General features: G+C 42.9%; 2 protein-coding genes across 7 annotated transcripts in view; one reads left to right on the top strand and one right to left on the bottom strand.

Moving 5' to 3' along the window:
- The first annotated feature begins 541 nt into the window (after positions 1-541).
- Positions 542-3,574, top strand: ntpcr (nucleoside-triphosphatase, cancer-related). The gene is made up of 5 exons (XM_051415669.1): positions 542-638; positions 1,109-1,271; positions 1,355-1,457; positions 2,051-2,260; positions 2,851-3,574. The coding sequence occupies exons 1-5, from the start codon at positions 605-607 to the stop codon at positions 2,926-2,928; spliced, it is 588 nt and encodes a 195-aa protein (XP_051271629.1). The 5' UTR covers positions 542-604; the 3' UTR covers positions 2,929-3,574.
- A 4,648-nt stretch (positions 3,575-8,222) lies between these two features.
- LOC127372124 (spectrin beta chain, non-erythrocytic 1) overlaps positions 8,223-18,135 on the bottom strand; it is a 28,938-nt gene continuing 19,025 nt past the window's right edge. For 3 of the 6 annotated variants that reach the window (XM_051415540.1, XM_051415557.1, XM_051415547.1), the window contains exons 20-34: positions 17,738-17,955; positions 17,218-17,401; positions 16,958-17,113; positions 16,188-16,565; positions 15,856-15,975; positions 12,027-13,994; positions 11,185-11,319; positions 11,003-11,077; positions 10,823-10,909; positions 10,626-10,717; positions 10,409-10,494; positions 10,261-10,315; positions 9,953-10,167; positions 9,258-9,404; positions 8,223-9,132 (exon numbers count right to left, since the gene is read on the bottom strand). In XM_051415540.1, coding sequence (XP_051271500.1) covers positions 8,867-9,132; positions 9,258-9,404; positions 9,953-10,167; positions 10,261-10,315; positions 10,409-10,494; positions 10,626-10,717; positions 10,823-10,909; positions 11,003-11,077; positions 11,185-11,319; positions 12,027-13,994; positions 15,856-15,975; positions 16,188-16,565; positions 16,958-17,113; positions 17,218-17,401; positions 17,738-17,955 — 4,182 coding nt within the window. In that variant the 3' untranslated portion in view covers positions 8,223-8,866. The remainder of the gene's footprint in view (positions 9,133-9,257; positions 9,405-9,952; positions 10,168-10,260; positions 10,316-10,408; positions 10,495-10,625; positions 10,718-10,822; positions 10,910-11,002; positions 11,078-11,184; positions 11,320-12,026; positions 13,995-15,855; positions 15,976-16,187; positions 16,566-16,957; positions 17,114-17,217; positions 17,402-17,737; positions 17,956-18,135) is intronic. The other 3 variants (XM_051415565.1, XM_051415585.1, XM_051415575.1) reach the window with 3 other exon arrangements.

Genomic DNA, 18,135 nt, shown 5'->3' with positions numbered 1-18,135 from the left:
ATAAGCACGACTAGTCCAATAACATAATGTGAAACACTACTACTACTAATAATAATATTACTTTTATTTTATATAGCGTTTTAAAAGGTACTCAAAGGCACTTTAAATGTTTACAAAAGACAATAACAGAAACAGGAACGGCAATATCAGTAAAACAACAACTACTATAACAACAACTATAAATAGGAGAAGAAAAACAGCATAAAAAACAGGTGAACAATAAAAAGGATAGAAGGGGAGGGCTGACAGATCACAGATTAAAAGCAGATTGAAGTATGTGAGTTTTGAAGAATGGGAGTGAGAACAGCTTGACTGCATCCTGCATGACTTTGGACTATTTGTACACAGTAGAATTAGTAAAGTAAAGCAAATTAATACTTCACACTAAACAATGTAAGTGATTTTCATAGCCCGCTCTCAGACCCCGTTCAACCAGCGTTTGACCCTTTCCACTGATGTTGAATTTGCTCGTTAAATAAACAAAAACTCAATAAAAGTCTTTAGTCTTTCACTAAGTCGAGCTCTGGGGTCTAGTAGCAACCGCGCATGCGTCGACTCGCTGTGTACGGAAGCGTTAGCAGCATGTTGAATGGAGTAAACTGAAATGTACAAACACGTTTTTCTGACAGGACCTCCAGGTAACGCCTAACCCCGATGTGTGTGTCCGCTGCTGTTGAAGTAAAAGTCGATGTAAATGCAGACCAGTCAGTCAGCTGTCTTAACTCAGTAAATGTTAACGTTGCTTCTTATCAAAGTTAGCTCGTTTTAGCTATTTTTTGTTCTGATAATATCGAATTATATTGGTAACATTTTATGGTAACTATATATTTATGCTTTTCCTTAAAGTCCTTAAACAGATTAAAGAGACTTTCATACAAACAACTCCATTCAAATACTATTTTGAACCTCTTTTTAACCATCTTCCTATTACATATGTTTAATGTTGAATACATTTAAAAGATTTCAGAGCACTGATTAAGGAATGAGGATGCCAACATCACTAATGCATGGATTAAACATGTCCTAACATTGTACAGTAAGTCTCTGCAACCCAGTTTTGAATTGTGATATTGCAATTGTTTTACAAAGTCTCTTGTTTTGCTTACAGGTGTGGGCAAAACCACCCTGGTGCAGAAAGCCTGTGAGGCTTTGGTGTCATCGGGAGTGGGAGTTGAAGGGTTTTACACAGAGGAGGTCAGAGAGGGAGGCCGGAGAGTCGGCTTTGATGTAGTCACAGTGACAGGACAGAGGGGCCACCTGTCCAGAATCAGGTAGCAGGGTTGTCATCCTCTCTAAATCAAACTCTCTTTTATCGTGCTGTTTTAAGTAACCTTCGTCCTGCTTTACCTTCCAGAGACGTTCCCGGTTCATCTCATGGCAGACGGGAATACACAGTCGGGCAGTATGTGGTTGACTTGCCTTCATTTGAAAACCTGGCTCTCCCCCTCTTCAGAAATGTAAGAAGGCAGCACATGTCTTTTAGAACTCATCAATAGATCACAGTAAGCTAAACACTCCCTTTTCTCCCGCACTTAACAAACCATCAAACCTTTGATTTTCTCAGAATTGATGGAATAATTGGAAGCTTGCAAACATATAAATTCCAGAGTGACATTTTTAGTGTTGGTGGTGCCGTCTGGCTGTCACTGACCGCGATTAATCCGGCATGTAAAGTGAGCCTGGAGTGACGCCTGCACATGTGCTGTAAAGGAAGGTGTCTGTGCCTATGTGGCGCATACTCCACTTTCATCTCACTTAAAGCGTCTCTGTAATCACTGCAGATCACCCATTGCATGTAGCATGCAAACACTGTAGCAGGCATGCTATCAGTGAATGGGATTCACATAACATGAGCCATTAAGATGATGAGCTTTTCCCACATGTTAGGCAAGTCACACGTCCATCGATGAAACCGGTTTCATATTTTTTATCAATAAATGTCTAAACTGAGCTAGTTTCCCTTTATTTCTAAACCATAATTAACACCAAGCATACATTTGTGCATGCATTGACAGTGCTCTCGCTTAATGCTAACATCCGCCGTCTCCAGGTGGGGTCAGCAGATGGGGGCTGCAGGAAGGTGTTTGTCATTGACGAGATTGGAAAAATGGAGCTCTTCAGCCAGTCGTTCATCAGGTCAGTGAGACAGACTTTAGACAGCTCTTCCTGCACCATCCTGGGCACCATCCCCATCCCCAAGGGGAAACCACTGGGTCTTGTGGAAGAGGTGCGGAGCAGGAGAGATGTCAAGCTCTTCACGGTGAGCAAAAACACTAGCCGGCTTTATAGGGAGAAAAGGGGATATTTAGGTCAGTTTAGGAGCTTTTAAATCTCACAATAGCTATAGGAGACTGTTTACACTGTATCCACTTGGTCTTAGGCGGACAGTCAGTCTGCTCTCTAACGCTGAAGGGGCATGCCCTGCATTATCCCTCTCGGATTAACTCTAAATCATGCGTGACTGATTCAACAACAAAGGGTGGTCTCAAATGTCAAAATAATTTATCACGGAAGACTCAGTTATGGATATTGTCATGCAAAATAGTCGCTATGCCGGGGTAGTTATTATATCAAACAAGGTTATGAGGCAGTGTAAACATTTCTGGCAAACATATGATTTGTAATTTTACTTATAAGACAGTAGGTCAGACATAAGGTCTTTATAACATGTTGTTTAATCGTCTCAGAGTGGACATTGTATTATCTGAGGCTTAGTTCCTACAGGACATTTGTCACAGTTCTCATGTTATTTGTCTTTGTCAGCTCAGGTTGTATAATTTGACATTATGTGCAGACGACTAACTTGCAATCATTAATGTTTTTTTTATGCTTATTTCTTTTCCCACTTAGGTGTCAAAGGAAAACAGAAATGCCATTCTGCAGGAAATCTTAGCAGCACTACAAAATTGTCTCAAACACACAACCTAATATGGAGATTGAGAGCCACTAAAAGGGGAAAACCCTGCAGCCTGTGTGTATTTTTGTGCTGACAACAAGTTTTATTTGTGTAAGTGCATATAGTAGTACACACAGCCAGACTATAACAGGGTTGTGACCTAACTTAAAGGGCATACTGAACTGCTGAAGGAGTTAGTATGTCACATGCATGTATTTATGTACACTTTTCTTTTTCTTTTTTTCTCATACAGCCTTAAAGTGGTTTGCATGGTGAATAATTGATTGTGAGATGGAACACAGCAGGGGAATTGTTCAGTTAGTGTGTAAATACCCCGTGCTCTCAGAGTCAAAGACTGCTAGTCCTCAAAACGGCTCTGTTTCATTTTTTATTAGACTGTTGGTCTAATAGAGACTCCAGCAGGCATTTCTCATTTATTAGTGTATCATATTAATTTGCTCACAAGGACGATGGCATTTCTTTTATATAAAGGTGCAAACAAAGCAGTGCCCCTGTTTATTCTTTTAGTTCTTTTCTACGTGAGCCTCCCTTGTGGATGTGCTCATTGAAAATCAATCAGTATTTAACAGGGCAACTATGTCCAATCCTTTCATGGTTTATTTTTCCACTAGCATGAAGAGAGAAATTGAAAAATAAACAGTTACTGTCTTCCAGCAATGAGAGTGTGTTTCTCTGGGAATCATTTCTTATATTTAAAGATAGAAACTGTGGAGCAGTTACAAATGTTTTCATACTTAAGATAAAGTTCGATCTTGTTTTCATGTTCAGCAGTACAAATAAATATGATTCACGTTAGTTTCAGGGATTTTATGCTCCATCCTGGGTATTTCTATCCATCTTGCGGTCAGATTACGTTAACGGATAAACAGTGTAATATAGGATTTTTCCGAGTTCAGAGTGCATTTATGTAAGGATTTATTCCAGTGGTACAGTTACAAATCCAGTCAATCTCTGAAGGGTTTTCCAGCTCTAGAACGAGACATGTTGTCAGATATAAAGTAAAGTAAAGCTCTATTCGACTGTCAACAAACAGCTGCAAATTAAATCCGCCATGTTAATACTTTTTGCCCAACGTGCATTTGTTTTTAGAGAATAAATTAGCTCAAGAACATTCAAGGTTCACGAGTTTGTTCGATAGTTGAGATCAGACATAGGCTCGCTGCAAGTGGAATTTCACTCAGCTCTGCGTGAGCTCCAAAGTCTGGCAGTTGTATCAAGGCTTTTAATAGAAACCCTCTGGCAAAGATATTTGTTTCAACACCAAAGCATCTTCAGGTCATTTCAAAGTGAAAATACATGGAAGGATTTTTGGCTTGTTTTTTAATACCGCTTGTATAACTGATGTAACCTGTCAGGTTGGCTGCAGAAAGAGCTGCCAGCTGTGATCTGCGTCAGACATGCTGCTGCGCCAGCATCTGTTGTGTGGCCACCACTGACGTACCTCTGGATCAACTGGCACTAACAGTAACTGAATTGGCTTCAAAGTCAACATTGCAATAGTCGTATTTTTGAACTAACATGGAAATATGACGTTAAATTGTTATTGTAGGCACAGGCCTAACAGGCAATTAGAGTTTGATGGTATGGTCCATGGTGGGGCAAGCCAGGCATTACAGCTGAAGGGGTTGGCTCTCCTGATTGGAAGGTGATCCTCAGCACCCTGCAGCAGGGTAGCAGATGGATTATGTAACAGTGACAAAAACCTTGCCAGATTTACCAAGTAAAGGGTGTGTGTGTGTGTCTGTGGATGCATTTGATGGGTTATGATGTAATTAGCAACCATATTGTTCATATTGTGCTATTATGGGAATAACATTTACAGCCGTGATTTTGTGGAGTAGCTCAGAACATTTGAAAAAAAAATAAAAAATAGAAATCAAACAAAGACATCATGAGTCAACCTGAACACCACACCTCGAGAGTGTGAAGCAGAGAAGTTGTAACAGTTAGTTTGGATAAATGCTTTAAATACAAACAACAATATTTTATTTGATAAAGTAGCAAAGAATTCAAAGCCATGAAGAAGATTTCCATACTCCAAACCTATACTTTATGCTAACATTGTCCAGACATGTAGCCATCATGCTATTTTACATTGTAAATACCATGGGTTTGTTCATACATAACAATGGTGCGACTGTAACAATTGGATACACTGTCAGGGGACTTGAATGTATTGATGCGTCCTAAGCAGGAGGGGTGTTGTGTGAAAAGCCATATAGAATAGCTTGAATGAATATGAAGTGAATTAATATCCATATCGCACAGATGCATTCGCACCGTATCTGTGGGACAGATGTCTATGTGGCACCCTGTACCCTTTATCCCTCCACACATGGAGGACACAGAAATGCAAGGAGCTTACCAACAATCCAGGACAAAAGGGAGCTTGCTGGTGGGAGGGAGGGGGAGTGGGGTGAATGGTGGGGAGCTGCTGCTTAGATGAGGAAATTTCTCTCCAGTTATTGCACTTTGTGGTACCAGCCCAGGAGGCACAATGACAGCTGCAGAGGGCGCACATATTATGATATATTGTCCGAGAAGCCCTTGGCCAAAATGCCAAACACAGCTGATGAAAATCTGACATATTGTTCAAAGACCATGAGGGAGATACACAAAAGCCTGCTCCAGCTTTCCCAAAGCCGGACTTCAAATTCACTGTTTATTTCCCAAGATGATGGCACGATTTACTGAAAGATGTGGAGCTAAAGCTTCTTAGCATCTGTGATGTCAGACTTCTCAGTGCCAAAGCCTGCACATGGTAAGCACTTAGCAATACTCCCTTAAATCAAAATAATTTCTCAGCATGTACTGGGTATGTGAGTTCTCACAGTTTTCTGCCACAAGGCTTTGGATGGCCCACAGGCAATGTGATTTCAGACATTCCCAGAAAGCTATAATTGAGCTTTAATTCACATCATTGTGCTAATGGGCATAACTAAGGTCTTGACAGGTGGGCAGTTAATGTCAAATGGGAGCTGAAGGTTGTGGAAATGAGGCCATTTGATCTGGGTTCCTAACCACTGTTCCACCCTGCTGCCCACCACCGATGATTCCTAAACCACTCTCCCCATTACATCACTTTCACGGGCTCCCCAGGGCTATGGAGGCAGACAGTGTTGGGTGTCAAAGCCTGTGTCCAGCCCACTAGCACACCCCTCTGCGAGCCCACCTTTTGAGCCTGAGGATCAAAGCTTAAAGAAGCACAGGAATGAAAATAAATTCTCTATTATTCATAAAATGAGTAGCATTTGTTATTTTTCAAAAATACTGGCACCAATGTAAACTTATTTTGATCTTATGGCTCAACTATAAAAACAAAGAGCAGCCATTAACATATCACTCTACAAATCTGTGATGTGTAAAGAGCCAGGTATACTTCCAGTGACACAAGGACCAATAGCAGGGGAGGGGTCAAGGCCCGAAGACATTCCTCTCCTGTTACAGTACCTTGATGGTTTCTTGTGATCTCCGGATCCTTTTGAATGACTGTGGTAACCCTTCTGAGTCACTCTTCTCACCTGACTGCATAAACAAAACCTGGACTTTACCTCACCTTTGGGAGGATACCGTGTGTCATGTTGGCTGTTATTAGTGGTTAGACGGGAAATGCAACAACCAAAGTGTGGAGCAGTACGTGGGTGTTGTTGGGTTGTGTGGTGTACGTATCCATCGCCCAGCCGTATAATCACACACTCGGAGGGGAAGCCTCCATATTGTGGTGACACACAAGCAGAGTGAGTGCTTCGCTGTCTCTGCAAGGGAAGGGGCTGAATCCCCCAGAGCTGTGAAGGAAGCAGTGGGAGCTGTCAGCAGATGATGTGGAGGTCAGAGGGCACAGAGAGGACACAAAGATCGGGAGCATGGTGATCAATCGATGAGGTATTGCTGCGTCCCTGTGGGCCGCAAAGGATGTGGCTGTCATTCCAAACTTGACAGAGAGGAAAAACACACAAAAACTGTCTTTATTGTGGAGGGGAAAACCCAAATGTTTGTAGTCCACGCATGTCAAGAAAATAGGTGCCATATGTGCATGCAGCAGCTATGTGAATTTGTCATTTTTTTCCTGGATGTCATTGTGGATTATTAACTTGTCTTGCACAAAGTACACTAAAAGATCATTGCAGTGGCTCATGGACAAGACTTATACTGGGATTTTGTATATGAACTAAACAAATGTGCGGTACATTTTACAGTACTGTGAGGTTGAGTCACACAGCCTTCAGCTCTATAAAGTCTCAATAATGATTCACAGATTGCTGACCTGCCATGATTAATGCCTCTGCTGGATGCTTTTGACAAATTTTCACCACAAACGCAGAGCTGTGCGAGTTGTTTCCATTCCATACACTACTGTAGCTGCTCTGTGCATGTGTGTACGCGTATATACATGCCAAGCCCACACTGTGACTTTTGGCAGTGCTATATGAACTGAAAGGTGGTGCAGTGGTTGTGCCAAAACTCAATGCTTCTTCTTCCTTTGCTTTTGGAATTTATACATTTGTGATAGTGCTACTCTACTAAAGTGTGTACCTTGCACTGACAGTTGTGCAGATCAGTGTGTGTATAGTGCGATCTGAAGGTGTGTTGCATGGCACGTTCACTTCAACTGACAATTCAGCTACTTTCAGCGCTCATATACAAATTGCATACAGGGCTTAAACTTGAAATTTTTAATGCTTTCAGCAAATACACCTCAGCTGATTTCAGCTATTTTTGGCTCTTACACTTCAGTGCATTTCAAACCCAGACTGTGCTTAAACTTCAGCTGACACTTCACCTGCTTTAAACTTCAAATAAGCACGCACACTCAAATGTTCTTAAGAGAATTTAGCCTTATTTGATTGTTCGTGTATTCCAAATCTTCCCCCAAAAAATAAATGTACACCAAGTGACCTATTTCTTTTCATCTCTGTGGTAACTAATCTGTCCCTCAGAGATCTTGTCGGGAATCACTGAATATTCTGTAATGCTAAACAGCATTTTGCAAACTCTTTATGCATATGCCTAATTATGCAGCTATAATGTGTGCAGAGAATGCTTGGTTCCTCAGCATACATGAAATGTTGATTATGGATTTGTTTGAATCCCGTCGTTCAATGGTGGCAGGTTTTTAATATGCAAAAATAAGGCTAATGATGTGAAGATGTCCCTAGCCTGGCCTGGCCTTTAATCTCTCTCTATTCATCTAATCCCCTTTCCTTTCATAGCCTCCAGAGATGACAACAAAGGTTGAATAATATTTTCACCACAACTGTATTAAAAATAAATATCTTCATCCATTAATCGCAACTGAAGCAAAACATTGGTTTTTAATGTTTTATTATGAATAGTCTTTGCTACAATTAGTATTCAAAAAGTGTAAATACCAGACAAGCTCGAGCAGTATCAAACTGCTGATTTTAGTATAAGAAAATGTTTTGGTGCACCACACACTGTACATGTGAAGGAGGGGAGCTGTAATGATCTGGTACAGTAAGTGTCACGAGTTCAATATATTGTTAATACTTGGTCATAGCTGAGTCATCACTGTTATCATTCTCTAAAGTTGGTTTGTCCATTGAGCAGGTGGGTTTACTTTACACCAACCGTTAAACCAAAAACACAACAATCCAAAAAAATACAAAAGGAAATAAGAAATACTGGTAAGACTGGTGAGAAAATGTGTTTTTCAATGTATCAAATCTACAACTACACAGTGCACACCCACGCAGTATTGTTCCTTTCACTTGACAAGAAAAAGAACAATATAAACACTAAAAAAATTGACTTTTCAGTCCATGAAGTGATTTATATAAGACACATCAAAAATAAAACCGTGGTAGCTCTTCCGATCATAAATATAGTCAGTAGTAGCGTTCTTTTTTTGCTTTTCAAAAAATATGTGCACTGCACATTAGAAAATATTTGAAAAACCCCTTTATTGGTAAAATCGTAAAAAAAAAACCCTCAGAGGTCCCTTTTTCCGAAGAACTTTTTGAAGACGGACTTATTGCGTGGCCGTGGCAGGCTGGCGTAGCTCCTCAGAGCAGAGTCCTGATATGTGTCCTGCTGCCATCCAGCTAAGGCCAGCAGTGGGGGTTCCGAGCTTCTGCTTGCGGATGGACTGTCGGACGACTTGTCTCCAACTACAAGAGTCACGCAGTAATTGGAGCCTCTTTCCAGGCCTCCACCTCCAGGGGTGTGCAACATGGGTTTGATCTTCTGAAAGGTTGCTGAGAGAAAAAAGAAAGAAAAAAAAAAAACAGTGGGGAGAACATTAGGAAACAAAGAAACAGCTGTTTGTGGTTCACACATTATAGATCATTGTGTTAATAGAGGTTAAATACTGCAAAGTAACCTGATGTGAAGGAGTGGGAGCGACGCTTGTTGCTGAGCCAGTCGTGGCCGCTGGATACAGAGGAGTGAGGGGAGGAGGAGGTATTGATGCTGGATGCACCAGACAGTCTGTGAGTCATTGTCTTCTTTAAACTGCCTTCATCATCATCTAGAGAGGGACAAAAAAAAGGATTAAAATGCAGAAATGAGGAACAGAAGAGCTGAGCAACGAAAAGTAAAACATTTACTGCAATAACAGAGGAGCTGCCTCTGTGGAGTCCTGCAATACTCCAGTTGTCTAATATGTGGTAAGATGATACATTAGCTCCCCCTAGTGGTACACACTACACCTGCAACAGCCATTCACTGTTCTCTTCGGTGGTTAGAGCACTTATCATAGCAATCAGAGACACTACTAAGGTAAATTAAATCCTGGATTCCTTTTGGAACTCAGCAGTACCCTCAAGGGTAAAGAAGCAAGTAAGTTGGTTGACAAAAATCATTGTTGGGAAAACGAATAAAAATCCTGTTCAATCAATAACTACCATAGAGGAGTGCATCCTCTAACCACCAGCAGCCCAGTGGGGATATTCAGTAGCCAACAATGGAGGGTGGAGCTCATGTTGCTTCCGTTAAGTGTGAATGTGGAGCAGATGTACAATCAGTAAACCCTCTACGGGTAAATATAGCTTTTGTCTCCACAGCAGAAGGCCTTACCGCAGCCGCCTCCATCTGAGGATGAGACGGTCGACTGCTCATCCACACTCCTTAAATGACTCTGTGGCATGTGAGTGAACTCTCTGGTGAGGACAACAATCCCTTTGGTGTGGGTGGTGCCCGGCGGTTTGCGCCTGGGGAACGTAGAGGTGACATCATGTCGGGAGGAGCAGTGGCATTTGGCAAGACCATGACAACCAGGACAGAGAGGCTTTCTGGAAGGTGGGAGGAAAACATTATTACATTATTGTTATGATCAGAAGCATTTAGACTCAAGAGTTGGAGGATGTTAAATTGTCATATCTTACATGGAAATCGGGAAGTCCTGATCAACTGGGACACTTGATAATGACTCACTCTGACCTTTTTGGAAGAAGAAAAACATTTAAATGAATCATATCATTTTCACAGCAGTTCAGAATTAGCACGCATTAGCTCAGAAATGAAAATGTCTACCTGTGTTTGCCTGTATTTTCATCATCCATTTCTTCATCATAAAGCGTGAGCAGGCATTGAGCAGATATTCAGATCCATCACGGAGCCTGAGGGCCAGAGAAGACAACTATTACAACCCCACATGCCAGAATGGTCAAAAAAACATCTATCATTGCTTTTAAATGTGTATAATCTATAAAACAGTATCCCTGTGGTTTAATGGGTATTGAAGTCTTACTGTAGTCGAAAGCAGTTGGGTTTCTTGGTGTACTCTGTTGCAGGTGAACACTCAGCTCCCATGAGGTTCAGCGGCAGGCCACATGCAGAGCTCTGCAGCACAGCACATATTGATCATCACTGACTTCAAACTAACCAGTTCAATTATTTATCAGTTCGGTTCTCCCAGGCTCTTTTTGTTGCAATTTTTCTGCTTACCCTCAGTGTATCCTTTCTATCCTGGTAGAAGCACAAGGTGTGTCGATATAGGACAGCATGGTAGGAGTTCCAGCCTCGGGAGGCTGCCTGTGAAAATAAGATAAGAGCGTGAGCTGCTGACTGTGGGCCTTTACATTTGCTGACCATGGTGGCTTTAACATTGAATGGAGCCTGTCTTACCTTCTTTCCTCCTAGCTGCAGCTTGTGCTTCCTCTCAAGTGTTCCCTCCATAGACTGCAGCTCAGGCTTTCCGCTCTGAGAGGGTTTAAAATTAACACAAAAATTTAGACAAACTCCTAGAAAAACTATATTAGCCATATTTCTAATAGACAATGAGCTTAATAGATTGCAGTCACTCTTACCAGGGTGATACAGCGCCCTCCTGTGGCCACTGATCCTTCCTGCTTCTCCATGTTGTCCAGGCTTTGAGAGGCTTTTCTTTGCTGACAGACGCCATCCAAACCCATGTGAACTGACAATAGACTCATTGACTGGTCCTGTTCAGAAAGATAAGATTCCACAGTCATCACTGATGACAAAACATAAGCTGCTCATGCAGTTGTGTTGCCTTTAATATCAACACCATAACAGCTACTGACCCCAAATACAGGGGCAAAATGACTGTATTCATTATATACATATGATAATTGGAATACTTGTTGATATTGTATAAACATTTAAATGTATTACTATTGCACTGAATAGAATTGTAATAAATGAGGCAGGGTGTGTTAAAGTTTCAGTTCACCCAAATTACATAAAACCATTTAGTTGCTAACTTTCTCTTGCTCTGGTGTTATCTAGACATGCTGATAGTTTTGGCTTCATTTGCTCAGGTTTTAGATACTTTAAGGATTTCTGCCGCCATCCAATTACAATGAGTAGTGGAGAAGTTTGTGGTGCTTACAGCAATGAAAAAATACATTTTAGACAGTGTCTCGGGTACTCTGTAACACACATAACACAGCATCAACCCCTTTATAGAAACTGTCAATGCTGTGAGCATCACAAACAAAATTCTAATCGCTTCCATTACACTGCAGTAGAAGAAGAAATCTCAAAACCTGTGTAAATAAAACCCAAACTACCCCCATGCCTACATACCAGTAAGAAAGTGAGATTTATTTTTATTTTTAGGTAATTTGGGTGAGCTGATGCAGTCTCATAGGTTCTGATGTAACAGTATATCAAACTCTGACCTCACCTTCATACAACCTGTGTGCTCATCCACCTCCTCCCCCACCTTTGCCTCCTCCACCCCCTCTTCCTCCTCCTCGTCCTCCCTGTATTGATAAACATATCTCTGATTGTCCCCTACATCTGGCAGCTTCACTGGATCAGACGCCGTCTCGTTCACTGTCACTGAGGCCTTGCTGGCTGGTTCTCTGTTAGGAAAGGCCGCCCAGGACCTCCTGTCTCCTATGGCCAGTGGAGGTTGGGGACCTTTGGGACTCTGCTCCTTGTCGTAACCCAGCAAGCTCTGAACGTAGGGGGGCAGTCTAAACTCGGCCACGAGGAGGTTGGGTGCTGAGGCTGTGGCCAGGTTTCTGTAGAGCACAGCCGGGGTCTTGGGGGAAGGTGAGCGGGAACGGGGCTCTCTGGATTGGTCGGAGGGGTCAGACTCTTCCTGGTTGGGCTGGTACATGATGTCTGAGCAGATGCTCTGTCTGTAGTTGGTAGTCTGGTTCCAGATGTCCTCCAGTTCTTCTTCTTCCTCCTCAAACTGCTGGTGGTCGAGGTGGACGGGCTCTGTTTCTATCTCTGCTGAGTCTGTCGATGGACCTGATGATGTTACAGCGTTCTCCCTCGTTTTAATACAGTCTATACCTCCCACCTCAAGAGACATGAGCCTCCCCACCACTCCCTTGGGCTGTGGGTTATCTGGGCATGGAGCATCGGTGCAAAGCTTGATACTGCTGGAGGTGGAGATTCCAGAGTCTACCGAGTCCTGGCGAACACTCACACTCACTGTTGACTTCAGATTCACCACCATGTGAGAGGCTTGGCTCAGACACTGAAGTGCAGGACTCTCTTCATGCACACTCTGGGGTCTTGCACTTCTATGGTACTGGTGTCCATTTAAGTCTCGAATAAGAGTATGGACACTGGGGCAGCCGTGTTTATGTTCAGCTGTACTTTGGGCTTGGTTCACATAAATAGGGAGCTGGGAACTCTGGCTGGTCCCAACCCTTTCAGCAGTACCGGTTTTATCCTCTGATGACATTTTGTCCCACTCCTGCTCTGCATCCTCATGCAGACCAAACTGGGTTTTAGATAGGTCATTACATGGTACAGTCTGATCCTCATCTAATTCTGGGGAAATATGAGGTGGTTGGAAGCTCTTGTCCACATTAGGCACATCTTTCACAACAACCACCGAAGTTTGTGTTTCAGAAAAGCTGATATCTGCTGAACTGCATGTGGCGGCAGGAGCGGGTCGAGTCTGTTTGAAAGAGCTCAGGGCTGTGTGTCTCTGGGAGAGGGGGTCCGGATCAGTCCCAGCTCCTTTTTTGGACTCTGGAGGGGCGATGGTAATGATGTCCTGAATGCTGGGGATGAGAGTCATGTCCTTAGGTAGGTCGAAGCTCAGTACAGAGCCCAAAGAGAGAAACCTGCAGTGGCTTCTCACGTGATTTGCCGCAGGCAAAGTGGTTGGCCCCTCTGATACTGCATATGGAATGATGCTGTATTCCCCTGAGCATTCTGTATCTATGTCCTTCAGCAAAGGATTCTTCATATAGGCCATAGCTTCTACTCCATCCCCGCTCTTTGATGAGCTCTTCTTCCTTCTGCCTTCCTTCAGCGGCCACGTATGTGTGTCGTATGTGATCGTCTCGCAGGCGTACTGAGGCATTCCCTCTGTTTGCTCCTCCACCCCCATGATTTTCTGGATAGTGTGTCTGCGAGCATCTCTCTTCCTCTTTCTCTTCTTTCCCATTCTCTTAAGGCTGCTGAAGATGGAGCTGCTGCCGCCGCTCCCCGTTAGGGGATGGAAGGTAACATTAGCCATCTGAGATGCAGATGCTGAGGATGACGGTGAGGTGGAGGAGGATGGCAAGAAGGTAGGGGAGGCTGAGGCTGCAGAGCGGCTCTTTTGGCGGGGCAGGGTGATACTCTCATACACAGGGGCCACAGCCAAGTTGTTATCCTTGACATGCAAATAGGTACTTACCTAAAAAAAAAAGAAAAGTATATAAGGACAGCTCATTAAGAGAGTAAATACTTTTTCGCAAATGGTTATAACCCCAGAGAGACTCATGCGTGCTGCAGACTGGAGACCTGCAGCCCTCTTTGAGAACAAGACCCGTTTTATGTGTTACAGATGAATGATGACTTGATGAATGATGAAACTTACAAACACAATCAGCTACTTTTCCTCTACATCCCACACATCCGTGAAAACAATGGATTCAGGAATGTACAAGCCTCACAAAGCGATGCAAATGTGTAAAAAAAAATGGACCAAAGACAAAAAAATGCGATGAAAGGACAAAAGAACATTGATATGATTGCAATTGCACACTTGCAGGACTTAATCAAAATCATATGTGGCTGCACATGCCGTCATATGCAGCTGTAATGGCTTGACCTTTCAACTCTGTGACTAATCCCTTGTTTCTGTGGAAGCCCCAGACTATAAATCATGGTGTGCAGTCTGGGGGCCTTCCTTGAAAGTTCAGCACCAGTTCCCTGTCTAATGACTGTGCCTGTATTGGAGTCTGGGACGTACTCCTGCTGGGAGCCATTTTGGAGCACAGGTTTCATAGGAAGTGAGGGTGAGGTCACTTATTTTACACAATTGCGGCACAGCCACTGAGAGCCAAGCAAGACCAGGTTTACATCAGGCTCTTGGTGAAATGACAGAAGGAGAAGAGAGAGTTTCTGTCAACAGCCACAGCAGGGAGAAGACTGTGTGCTTCTCCTACTCGTCACCCCCATTCTGTCTCTGTCATCAGTGCTTTCCAGGTTTAAATCCTGGCTCATTGAAGAAGTTGCGATCCATTGAAAGGTTTTAATGTCGGAGGAAAGTTGGATTCTAAACATACTGATTCACTGTCTCCTATTCTGCTGGGAATTTAACCATTTATCTGAATTTACACAAGACAAGCTGAAAGAGCAAAATCACTCACTCACTGACAGATTGTTGCAAAGATGGATTCACATTCCCTCTAGCAAATCTAAAATACCAGTATACTCATTTGTTTTCAGTGCTTCAAGCTTACTTAGATAATTCCTTGTTTCTAAGCCTGGAAGGTACAACGGGTTACAGGTCTCCTTTAAATATAAATACTGCAAAGATAATTCACAGCCTTTTTTTTAAATAAATTGCCCTTGAATGCAAAGTGTGATCCAGTTGCATCCAGATCAAGCCACTTTCATTTTAAGAAAATGAAACAACTCAAAAACGTTTTACAGACAGTTTTACTAGAACTTAAATAACATATTGGTATAAATTTGGTATAAATTCATTGTATGCATTATGGTAACTAGTAACAAACTGATGACAGTTAAAAAATAAAGATAATATATTTCAGAAAAGATTTGTGTTCACTAATTGGAGATCAGATACATCACTGTATCTCTTTCATTACGTTTATATTTTACAGTTAGAATAGCACCTCTCTTTTCCATTCTCATTAAAAATCACGACAGAATGTACTTCCCTAAAAAACAGAATTTATGTGGTTTTGGATTTGCATTTATGACTGCAGCTAAGTAGGAAATTGTGACTTTTGACATTAAAATGGTTTGTTGTCTTTTCTCTCTTTTCTCACATTAACTGTAAATTTACAGCCACAGGGAAAGTCATGGGGATGGTGTGAGTGCAAATATGATAGCGCTTACATTGTTCCCCTTTACTCTTACGCCTGGCTTACAGACATGGCAATAACACGGGGAAGCTGCAGACCGGGTGGACCTTGTAACAGGGGTTAGTAGAGCATGCTGCCCCCAGAAAACAACTACACACAGCATGCAGTCCTAGCACACTTTGAGACGCAGCATGCAGCGCCAATTCACACCGCGCAATTTACCTCGTTTGCACTCTGCCGATAAATCTTTCTCTTTCGCTTTAAACTACCCAAAGTATTTTCCAAAAGCCCCTGGCAGCGCCTCCAAAAGTTTTTACAGGCAGAGGATTGAGGCACAGTGGGCTGAGGGAGAGAACAGGGAAAAAGGAAGATATGAAGGCAAAAGGAGAGGGAGGAATGAACAGCAGCAGATAGTCCAGCAGGGAGATCCCATGCAGTGTCATTACAGAGAATGAGTGTTACTGCACTGACTTTCAAGAACATATCATTCAATAGTGGCATCCAATAATGGTGTTTGGTGACTTCTAGTGTGAAGTGATGAGTATATTTCTCACCCTGTGGACAGGCTCAGAGGTCTTGTCCACTACCTCGTCCGTCCTAGCAGGTGGGTCAAGCACCTCAACCTGGCTGTCCCCTGTGTTACCAAAGCTAAGAATGAGGTTGACCGTGCCCCCTAAAGCGGGGCTGCTGGGCTCTTTGAGGACCACAATAGAGGGTTTGGGAGACTCTGAGGAGGTGGCCTCGCCGCCCCGTGGTCCGATGCTGTTCATGACCTCATAACCATCCTCGAATTGCTTCTCCTCCTGCTGCTCAGCCTGTCCGAGCGGCAGGGATGAAGGTCGGCTGCCTCCTGCTGCCTTTAATTTGTCTTCATCTGAGGTGACGACTGGGGACTGATGGGACTGATAGGCCTCTAGCTCAGGAGCTAAACTCTATGTAGAAAGCCATGAGATGAAAAAATCAACAAATATTCACATTCATAAATAAGTATTCAATCTGTATTGTTCTGATTTGTTTTAAACTTATTTCCAATATCAGGAAACATACGTTAGGCATGGTGCTAGCATTGCTTTTCCCACTTGATTGTTGCAATTTTATGATTCATGATTATGTTTATTTAGATTATTATGATTTATTATTTAGGCTGCACAGTGCCAAAATCTTCAGTGCTACTTCCGGTGTATTTTTGTTTAGGATTTTTTTTTTAAATATCCAAGAAATAAATAGATATATTTATATCTCAAATATGACATTTTATGATTTTCAAGAATTTCCCAATGGACTCAAGTCTGTCCCTATAATAAACGCCTCTCTGCTCATTTACCTCTGTTAACGGAGAGCACATTGTAGCTTCTGAATAAATGTTATCTTGTGCCAGCTCCTGTCTGCTTGTCTTGTGAAGCCACTGTTGTTTCTGGGCTCTCCAGTGCACCAAGATCCACCCAAGCATACTCCTCAGCTCCTCCATGCGCTCTCTTACCTGCAAGACATTACTCAGGGTTTGTACAAGAAGTGGAAAAAAAACCTACAACCAACAAAATATTCACGGATGGCAGTGAGTCACAAGCTTGTATCCCTGCTCACCATCTGCGTGAGGTGGTGTTCTTTGTCTAAAAGGTTCCTCCCCGTGGCCACCAGCTCATCAAACTCCTCAAACTTTTGCTCAATCTGCATGTCCAGCTCTGCAGCCAGTGGCTTCTGACCATCTTTCCCAAGATGCAAGGCGGTAGCGGAGAAAATACAAGACCTGGTGTCTTCTGTCCATGAGCTATTTGGAGGAGCAGGGGTGGGGTAGTAGGAGGTGGTAGAGGAGACAAGAAACAGGGCTGTGAGAAAAGCCATACATTTGAAAAAACATGAGAATGACCAGACTCCCTGATAGGACAGACATTCATCGCCTTGTCACACTCGGCCCAGGAAACTCGCGCTGACCTCGTCAGCACATCTTAAATTATACATTTCGCCAGGGACCAGTGCTTGACAACGAGAACATCCTGTTCTTTTCCTTGAAAAGATATTGTAATGGGCAGATGTTCTCACACAGAGGATTACGAAAGAACGTCTGGCCCAAGAAGGGGTCACAACATCCCCACGCCCCGCTTACATCATCGCGAGGTAGCTCCTGAAGAAGTCCTGGAGCTGCATAAACTCCTGCAGACGTGATTTGTTCTCCGTCACACTCTTCCCCAGCTCGGCCCAGCCCTGCAGCGTGGCCTGGATCTTTGCCCCGAGTACGTGCACTCTTTCTGGGCACAGCTCCTCCAGCCGAGAAGCCTGGTTCTCCATCTCCTTTACCTCCCCCCTGATGACTTCATAGTCAATCTGTGGAGAATAACAATAAAAATCTATCATCTCCCATCATCTTTGGTATCAGTCAGACAGCCTGTACCAATTGTATCTCTGTATGACTATGACCTCATCCCCCAAATCTTTATGCATATTATTCAGCGAGACACCCATATGGTCTACATATGGACTGCCACGCTATAGCAAGCGAGCAAG

The sequence above is a fragment of the Dicentrarchus labrax genome, unplaced genomic scaffold (assembly GCF_905237075.1).
Source record: "Dicentrarchus labrax unplaced genomic scaffold, dlabrax2021, whole genome shotgun sequence".
In the NCBI taxonomy this organism is placed as follows: domain Eukaryota; kingdom Metazoa; phylum Chordata; class Actinopteri; family Moronidae; genus Dicentrarchus; species Dicentrarchus labrax.
This window is presented reverse-complemented; position numbering and strand designations above follow the sequence as displayed.

What these genes read in the sequence shown, in the direction of transcription:
- ntpcr (XM_051415669.1), top strand. Translation starts at nt 605, where the DNA reads ATGTACAAACACGTTTTTCTGACAGGACCTCCAG. An exon ending in GGCCACCTGTCCAGAATCAG is followed by an intron (nt 1,272 to 1,354) that starts GTAGCAGGGTTG and finishes TTTACCTTCCAG; the next exon opens with AGACGTTCCCGGTTCATCTC. An exon ending in CTCTCCCCCTCTTCAGAAAT is followed by an intron (nt 1,458 to 2,050) that starts GTAAGAAGGCAG and finishes CGCCGTCTCCAG; the next exon opens with GTGGGGTCAGCAGATGGGGG.